A 10,255-nucleotide genomic window follows, 5' to 3' on the forward strand; every position below is an offset into this window, starting at 1 on the left:
CACAATATAAAATGTTTATACACTACATAATAATAACACAAGTAATGTCACAATATACTAAGTTTAACAACTGCTTAATTTTGTCACTTTAAAAAAATAATAAGTGTTTGCTTTAGGAAAAATAAGAAGACTACAAACACACAGGTTGTTTGTACATGTGTCTGATTCGGCATTTCTCCATATTCACTGGATGTGAGGCTAATATTTTGATCAAGCGATTATTTACAGTTGTTCTACTTTACTGTGGGTTTTACCAGTGGCCTCCCTATTTGACTGGGGTCTTTGGGCGCGGGCCTCGTGCGTTAATCCGGGCCCGCATCTAGTCATTTATATCAAAATTCCCACTTCAACCTGATGTTGTTTTTTTAATTATTATTATTACTTTCACTTTCAACCCTGAATTTAATGTTTTAATTCCTATTGTACGCCTTTGTATCATTTCTTCTGCACTCATCAGAACTTATTATTTTCTAGCTTCACTTGATATATTTTCCCCTGTTCATTCTTCACAAAACTTCTATTTTCAATATGTTATACTGACAATTATTGTACAAAGATTTAATAAAAATAATTATGTGATGACGACACCAGTGTTTCGTCATACACAATAATCAATTTCTATAAAATGAAAAGCAAAAAATAAAAACTAAAAAAAAAAACTACGTGTTTCGGTGGAGCATGTCGTCAACAAATTATTCTTTTCAAAATTATATTTTCCCCAACTCTACGTGATAATATTGTATCCATTTGTACTTTCACGCACACTTCAATTTTCTTTTTATCTAATCCTGCTCTCCATTACGGTACGTCACTGCTAAACCTGTTAGATCAACAATAACATATTTAACAACAACAATGATAAAATGTTTTGAAATAATGTATGTTTGTGTGTGACATTCATGATGTATTTTATGATGTTTCGCACCCTCTTAGTTTGGAATGCTACATTCATGATGTATTTTCCTTTCCTTCCAGGTGAAATCCGACAATGGCAGTAAATCTAACAGCATATCCTCATTTGTTAGGATCACCAACCAACACCCAAGTGGTTAAAACAGGCCTGGACAATGATGACCTAGTCAGTTGGAATGGAGTGTCCAGACTTATTCTTTTTTCGGCTATTGCAACTGGGGGCAGCATGGGGGGTATTTTTGTCATCAGCGCAGTAACCGTAATAGAGCCGTTACAAGTGCGAGGAAACATTTACTTGGTTAATTTGGCTCTTGCTAACTTATTGGTTACTGCCCTTGTGATGCCAGCTTCATGTGTCGCCATCTTAGCGTCCATTCCAAATGATCCTGGGATCTGTAATTTCCAGTGGCAGACTACAGTCCTCTGTTTTCTTGTAACCATTCATTCTTTTATGTTTATGGCTGTGGAGAGTTTTCTTGGACTGGGAAATACAGTAAACTATGAGCTCTGTTGTACAAAAAACAGAATTGTTTTTGTTTTGACCCTCATTTGGACGACATCCATTGGTTTCGTGGTGGCTCAAGAGATCACAGGCTTTGGACCATCTTTTTGTGACCCCTCTGCACCAGTATGGATGCCTTACCATGCTATTACTGGATCTCTCCTTGTCGTCTTACCTGTTCTGATCGCTGTTTGGTATTTCACTAGATCCATCTTTAAGCTAAAGAACTTCAAGCTTCAAGTAGAGATTCTGGAAGATCCAACAGCCTATGTTCTAACGGATGAGTACCTGTTGAAAAGCAACATCGTGGTCTTCACCTTGATGCTGGTGATGTGGATGCCATGTGTAATAGTGGCAACAATCAGCACCGTTCGTCCTGTAGCCCAGCACCTGTTGGACAGCTCATGGTGGGCAGCCCTCAGCAATTCTTGTATCTACAGCTATCTTTACGCAGCTACCAACCGAGACTTCCGGGAAGCCTTCAACAAACTCTTCTATTACTGCTGTTGCAAGAGTCACGTGAGCTTTTCTCGAAGACAGCGGCCTGATTCTAGACGTGTTGAGGGTGACAGTATAGGCCTTCGGGTGCACATCATTCCTGGTCTGAACATCTACGCGCAGAGGAAAGAGACGTCAAAGGACAACAGTCGGAATTACCAGTCTAAATGTGGAAAAGGTATTAGTGATTTGTGAAAGTTCTTTTACTTTTCAGCTATACTTTTCTCTAGCCATGATTTCAGGAAGCTGTTGTTTGTCGTTTTCTTGCATGTCGTAAACTGCACCATCAGACATTTGTGGACCAATCCTGAATGAGACCTGGAAGTGACCTTGTTGTAGCTGCTTGCGTAAAAGTATTGATATTTTGATTGACACAGAAATCTCTCTATCTATAATATATATATCTATATACGAACATATATACATATATATTTATACTGAACCTAGTTACAAACGACAGTAGTGTATTTGTGGGTGCAAAATGATATCAAAGACCATCTTGTGGTTCATTGTTTTTCATAGTTTAGCAATGGAAAAAATTGTAACCACAGCCAAGTATAATTTATTTGTTCAATTCACCTACAGAAACCTATTTCAGTTTTGCTAGATGGCACGTTTTGAACCCTTTTTCTTTCGATGGAGCCAAATATGGATGACCTTGTTGTTAGTTAAGTGTAAATCATTTTGGTATAAAGTATGGGCGAGGAAGGCTGTTTGATGTTTTGGTCGCAATACCTAATTACTTCAAGAGAGAGACTCGCCAGTTAACGACATGTTGAAATGATGGTATCATACATTAGCATGGCAGCATTTCAAAGTTCAATTATCGATCTTTACATTCGGTAGGATCTCTTGGCTAGGGCGCTCGTTATAATGTGACGGTCGATCCCACTATTCGTTTGGTAAATAGTAACCTAAAAAGTGGCGGTGGGTGCTACCAGTCAGTCACTTTCCTGCTGGTAAACGGCTCAAACTTGGGACGGCAGATTTACGTAAACGAACAAATCTTTACAATCGCTCTAGGTATGGCTCACTGTAGAACAGCTGTGAGTTTACGATGGTAAAAGCTGGGGCTCGGATGCCCGCGGTGGACACAGCAGATAGCCCAATGTGGCTTTGCTCAAAAACAAACAAACGCTATAAGTATAATTGTATACAAGTTTATTTTTCTCAATAACGGCTGAGCATAGGTCAAATAAATGCGAACTACTTCAAGAAAATAACATCAAATAACATAAGTTCAGAGATTTGATATATGAATAAATGACATTTTCTCCACCCCCTTTTCAATTATTTCCAAAAATAACAGCATCGTAGTTGCGTTGAATTGGAAGAAACTGCTAATCAACCAAGTTCATATGAATCCTTTTTAAGTGTTTTTTCTTTCTTTTTTTTTATAAATCCTAGTTTGATTATGCATAGTTACAAATAACAAATTCAAATTGGAACTGGAATTATTCTAAATGGCCAGGTCAGCCAGATACCCTTAGAATTTAGGTATAGCCGTCTCCTAGTTTTGAACTATTGACTAGAGGGGAAGGCAGCCGGCTAGCAACACCCACCAAAACACGGGTTTTATATGGTAATTTGAACCAAATAACGGGATTATTTGCCCACAACTTATAGTGCGGGGTATGTTTACTGGCATCACGTTTTGAATCCTCGATCTACATCCCGACGCGCTAACACGCTCGGCCAAATAACAAATGAGAATTACTAGATTATCTGAGCATTTCAAATTGATAACTAAAACACAAATGAAACCAACGTTTCAAACAAAAAAAAATCAGGCGACAGGAATCACTTCCACCTTCGCCCACAGTGGCTCAGCGGCAAGTCTGCAGGCTTACAACGCTAAAATTTGAGTTTCGATACCCCTGGTGGGCATAGTACAGATAGCCCATTCTGTTGCTTTGCGCTTAATAACTAACACTTCCGCCTTAGTAAAATAATATACTGTTGACCTTTTCAGTTTCGTTGTTAAGGTTTACCGACCTTCATTATGCATTGCTATTGTTACTCTATTTTTCTATCATACTTACCCTTACACTTATTATTTAAATCCATAGTCGTTAGGTTTTAACACGACCATTCTCTATAATCATCCAAATATCCGTCCTGAGTAAAAACATTTAAAATAACTATTGTTAATGCCATCTATTACTAGTTTTCTGAACTATTACACCAACTTGAACAATATATATATGTATATTTTTTTTTAACCGTTTGATGTCACTACTAATTGCCATTTTATTATAATATTTAAATAGTTTTCTTTTAACTAACTGAACTTACTCGACTAAAGTGGTATAATATCTGTGTAGGAATCTGGATAAAAACATAAATATTAGGGTTGAATTTCTGTTACAAATAATCACCGTTCCCTCATAGCATTGCTTGAGCTTTGTACTGATGTTGTTATGACAACCGTGAAAAGATGTTTTGCTGACGAGATAGCCTGTTATTTCTAATACGTTGCTCTGCCCATTTTCTCGGCTAAATTCGTCATGACAGCTTTCATCCTCTGAATGCATTCTTTTTAACTGTTACAGTCACGTTTTTGTAGATTGTGTGTTGTATTTTCGAACGAGGTGTTATCTATTGTCAATCGTTTATATATAATCTTACCTGTCCAGCGTTAAAAGACGTCAGCTTTGTCTTTACACTTACGATCAGAAGGAAATGCATTTTTGTAAATGCGTTAGGCAACTTTTCTCAACACTTTAACACGTTATTTCAATCGTCCAACTGAGACCGTTAAGCCCGATGATGGCACAATCATTACTTTTTAGCAAAGACTTTTCGAAAATCATTGGAATGAGTTGTCTTACTTATTTAAAGCCGTCACCTACCGCTATTCGACACTTGCTACTTGCCCGAGGGGAATGGCGAGTGTGTGTTGTTAGTAAAGTACTGAACCACTACTCGTTTCATTAGATAAATAAATGGGTTATGAGAAAGAATATCTTTTAGTACGATATCGTTTACATCAGTTATCAATAAAGTGTTATGAATGTTTACATCAGTTATCAATAAAGTGTTATGAATGTTTACGTCGGTTATCAATAAAGTGTTATGAATGTTTACGTCGGTTATCAACAAAGTGCTATGAATGTTTACGTCGGTTATCAATAAAGTGTTATGAATGTTTACATCAGTTATCAACAAAGTGTTATGAATGTTTACGTCGGTTATCAATAAAGTGTTATGAATGTTAAAGTCTTTTTTGTAAAGTTTCACTCTGCTTGGAACTTGCTTAATAAACTATTCCCAAAATATAAGTCTTAAAGTGTTTATTTTCCACTAATTTCGTTGAAACAAGACGATTTCGAAACTCAAATAAAAATATTCTTCAAGGAATTTAATTCCCTTCTAATTACTCACTTTTCAAAATGATAAGACCAATAGTGACTACTACTTAACCGTCAATTCACTATCATTCATCAGTTGATTTGTCGCGTGAATTCAAAACATTACTTAATGGTTTTACCGTCTTCTATAACATTAGCGCATAACACTCTTCAACTATTTTACGTTTTCTTACAGAAGTTTGCCCAATCTGAATACAATACGTTAATTAATAGTTCTACCATTTACTGTAGCATTAGCGAACAACACTCTTCAAACACCTTACGTTTTCTTACAGAAGTTTGCCCAATCTGAATACAATACGTTAATTAATAGTTCTACCATTTACTGTAGCATTAGCGAACAACACTCTTCAAACACCTTACGTTTTCTTACAGAAGTCTGCCCAATCTGAATACAATACGTTAATTAATAGTTCTACCATTTACTGTAGCATTAGCGAACAACACTCTTCAACTACTTTACGTTTTCTTACAGAAGTTTGTATGATTTGAATACAGTACATTACTTAATTACTTTATTCAGTAGCATTAGCGCACAACACTCTTCAAACACCTTACGTTTTCTTACAGAAGTTTTGTACAGTCTGGATACAGTACATTAATTAATAGTTTTACCATTTACTGTAGCATTAGCGCACAACACTCTTCAAACAATTTACGTTTTCTTACAGAAGTTTTGTATAATTTGAATACAGTACATTACTTAATTACTCTCTTCAGTAGCATTAGCGCACAACACTCTTCAACTTCTGTACGTAACATTACCGTATAACAACTTTTCAACCTCTTTACATTTTCGTATAGAAGTTTCGAACAATCTTAGTACAGTACTTTACATAATAGTTTTGCCATCTTCTGTAGCATTAGCGCACAACAGTTTTTAACCGTTTGATGTAACATAAGCGCACAAGACTCTTCAACATCTTTACGTTTCCTTACATAAGTTCTATACAATCTATATCAGTTACTGTTTGATTCTTTTTTTACCATAGAGTAAGATAACTTGTACGTATACAGTTATATCATACATATTCGGTTTGATCGTCTCGGTTTCTTCGCATGTAAATGCTACAAAGACGTCATAATAACTTTTGATCTAAATACTATGTAAAAAGTACGAAAATGACAAGGTTTTATCGTTGTTTTTCTTATGAAGACATTTCCACGTCACCACTAACATAAGACACATTCAATTAGCGTACGTTAATCATCAGTGCAAAAATGTGATGTTTGTGTAAATATAAGTGAGAACAAATCAATATTTTATTGGAATAGGAGATCGCCAGGAAGTATTAGGTGGACTAGTCGAGAGAGACGACTTAATTCAAAGACCGCACGTATAATGTAGAAAACTGATTAGTGGAAAGGCAAAGAAACTTCAAATGATATCTAAAAATAAAAATAAGAAGCTAAAGATTTCACTAACCCTTCTCTCTCTCTCTAGTCTGGTTGAGAGAGAGAGTGAAAAAAAAGTGATGTCAGTAACAAATAAAGGCGCCATCGGACATACTCGTCTATTCAGACTTGAGGACATCAATCCTACTATTTATTGGTAATCTGTAGCCAAGAGTTGACGGTAGGTGGTGCTGGCAGGCTGCCCTCCATCTAGTCTATCACTTCCATATTAGGGTCGGCTAGCGCAAGAAGCCCTCGAGTAGGTTTGCGCGAAATTCTATAACAATAAACACAGCAAATAAAGTGAGCAGATATTCCTATTCCAGAATCTCAAACTAATTTTGGTTGTACTGCCAATTGTAACGACCTGATCAAAGATCTGAAACACGATTAGATTGTTTCTCGGTCTGATCTTTTATTTACAAAATCCTCAGAAACAAATGTGGCGTAAAAACCACAACACAGGCTGAACAAAAAGATCCTCTCCTTGTTCTGAATCTGAATAATCCTAGAGGAAGTTATATGTAACAATATATAATCAACATTTAGCTTATATAGAGAGAGTAGTTCGATAGTGTTCGGTAAATACAAAATCAACTTGACAAATTATTTCACGAGCAGCCATTAAATCTTTATATATATATCTCAAGTACTGGTATAGAACCAAAACACATGTTTGAAATAATCGGTCAGAACACAACATCAAGGGGAAAAAAATCATGACAACTTGGAAACGCATGTTGAAGTAAACGTAGAACAACAAATACGTCTAATTTCGGCAGTCATTTTTCATGCATTCCTTAAGTAATTGAAATTGTCGTAATTTAAAGAAGCCATGTTGTGCACCATGTATTTTGTATATAAGGGTATGTATGTATATGTTGTGTACAATATTGTAATACTTTTTAATTCTTTACATTAAAATCCAATCAAATTTGCATTCTTACCTAAATTTCTTTACAAATGAATATAATAATCTTTATCTATGCCAACTCTCTATCAACAGTTAACCATTATCTATGTCACCGGTAGTCATCACATTTACATTGTAACTTCTCTCTCTATCAACAGTAACCATTATCTATGTCACCGGTAGTCATCACATTTACATTGTAGCTTCTCGCTCTATCAACAGTATAACCATTATCTATGTCATCGGTAGTCATCACATTTACATTGTAACTTCTCTCTCTATCAACAGTTAACCATTATCTATGTCATCGGTAGTCATCACATTTACATTGTAACTTCTCTCTCTCTATCAACAGTTAACCATTATCTATGTCATCGGTAATCATCACATTTACATTGTAGCTTCTCTCTCTATCAACAGAATACCATTATCTATGTCACCGGTAGTCATCACATTTACATTGTAACTTCTCTCTCTATCAACAGAATAACCATTATCTATGTCACCGGTACTCATCACATTTACATTGTAACTTCTCTCTCTCTATCAACAGTATAACCATTATCTATGTCACCGGTAGTCATCACATTTACATTGTAGCTTCTCGCTCTATCAACAGTATAACCATTATCTATGTCACCGGTAATCATCACATTTACATTATAACTTCTCTCTCTATCAACAGAATAACCATTATCTATGTCACCGGTAGTCATCACATTTACATTGTAGCTTCTCTCTCTATCAACAGTATAACCATTATCTGTCACCGGTAGTCATCACATTTACATTGTAGCTTCTGTCTCTATCAACAGTTAACCTTTATCAATGTTGCCCGTAATCATGACATGTACATTGTACATTGATAGGGAAAAGTAATTGATGATTATATATATAAAACGTAATCATGAAAATTGCACTGTATCCTTTCTTTATCACCAGAATAATTATTATCTATTACACGGAAAGTAATGACACTAACACTGTATCTTCTTTTGAGACAAAAAGTTAATAATTATCTACGTTGAGATATGTTTACCCTACTTTCAACAAATACCAGTATAATAAGATATATTGTAATACTTCTTTGAGCCGTTGGTATCTCCAATCAATCACACCCAGCATCCCATTCTGTGTCTCCAATAATTCACACCGAAGATCCCATTTTGTATCTCCAATAAGTCATGCCCAAAACTCTGTTTTGTGTCTTCAATAAGTCACCTACAATATTCCGTTGTGTGTCCTCAATAACTCACACCCAGGATCACATTCTGTGTCTCCAGTAAGTCATGCCAATATTTCATTCTGTTGCTCCAATAAGTCATGCCCAAGACTCTGTTCTGTGTCTCCAGTAAGTCACTTACAGTATTACGTTGTGTGTTTTCAGTAACTCACACCCAGGATCACATTCTGTGTCTCCAGTAACTCATACCAAAGACTGTTCTGTGCCTCCAGCAAGTCACCTACAGTATTACGTTGTGTGTTTTCAGTAACTCACACCCAGGATCACATTCTGTGTCTCCAGTAACTCATGCCAAAGACTGTTCTGTGTCTCCAGTAAGTCACCTACAGTATTACGTTGTGTGTTTTCAGTAACTCACACCCAGGATCACATTCTGTTGCTCCAATAAGTCATGCCCAAGACTCTGTTCTATGTCTCCAATAATTCATGCCAGGACTCCGTTCAGTGTCTTCAATAAATCATGCCAAGAACCTAGAGCCTGAATATTAAAAAAAAAGAGAATATATTTGTTGGTTGATAGAAGGGGAAGAATAAACAACATTTAATGTTTATTGAACAAGACCACTATAATTAAATAAAATACAAAAAAATTATAACCACTTGTTGTGAAGACTAAATCTCTACTGTTTTTTTCTAAATATGGTTATTATATTCTTTCTGTCCTACTGACAATTTATATGACATATTTTCCTTCTCCTGAACGGATCTCCGATTAAAGCGGTTTAACCTAAATTAAAATCTGGGCACTTTGCTCTGTTTATTCGTTCTTCTACCATTCAAATTAAATAGTTGATACCAAACACTATCTTAACTTTATATCCAGATCTGGTGGTTAATTCGATAAGAAAGTTAAAACGTGATTAAAAATAACTCAGTTAAAACACTGAACTAAAAAAGTTAAAAATATTAAAAGTTAAAAGGAAAAAAAATAGAGAGACAGAAACTCATTGGCAAAAAGAAAAAGAGTGGAAGAAATATATTTGAATAACACTATAATACACCCTATTGATAAACGTTGACTTAAATTAGATTTAAAGTCAGGAAAAACACTGACGAATGCAAACAGTGTCTGACTTGACAGTTCGACGAGCGTTACAAGAAATTACTTGTCTGTCCACGAACAGAGTAGACAGCTGAACATCTGTCATTCTTCACTGTATCTTCTAATTGGTTCCAATGTATATTACTGTCTTCTGACTGATTTCAAGAGGTGCATAGTTCTAAAAAAGAAAAACAACTCTTTTTCTCTGAAGTATCGTGAACTAACGTTAATTAGAAAACACGGAAAACGCTCACTGGATGTGCACGGCTTTAATATTCCTAACGAGTAACTTAAGGGAAAACTCGGCACAGAAAAGAAGCACTCAAATCTAGCTCATAAATTAGGTTGCACCCTCGTCTGAAGACGCACTGGATATGTG

At 35.6% G+C, this 10,255-nt stretch overlaps 1 protein-coding gene across 1 annotated transcript in view; it reads left to right on the plus strand.

Annotated features, from left to right (window-relative positions):
- The window catches only part of LOC106459520 (histamine H2 receptor-like), a 76,069-nt gene extending 70,898 nt beyond the window's left edge, over positions 1-5,171 (plus strand). Inside the window, exon 2 of the mRNA XM_022386031.1 lies at positions 976-5,171. Coding sequence (XP_022241739.1) covers positions 989-2,107 — 1,119 coding nt within the window. The 5' untranslated portion in view covers positions 976-988 and the 3' untranslated portion in view covers positions 2,108-5,171. The remainder of the gene's footprint in view (positions 1-975) is intronic.
- The last annotated feature ends 5,084 nt before the right edge of the window (positions 5,172-10,255 follow it).

This window comes from Limulus polyphemus, unplaced genomic scaffold (genome assembly GCF_000517525.1).
Source record: "Limulus polyphemus unplaced genomic scaffold, Limulus_polyphemus-2.1.2 Scaffold622, whole genome shotgun sequence".
In the NCBI taxonomy this organism is placed as follows: Eukaryota; Metazoa; Arthropoda; class Merostomata; order Xiphosura; family Limulidae; genus Limulus; species Limulus polyphemus.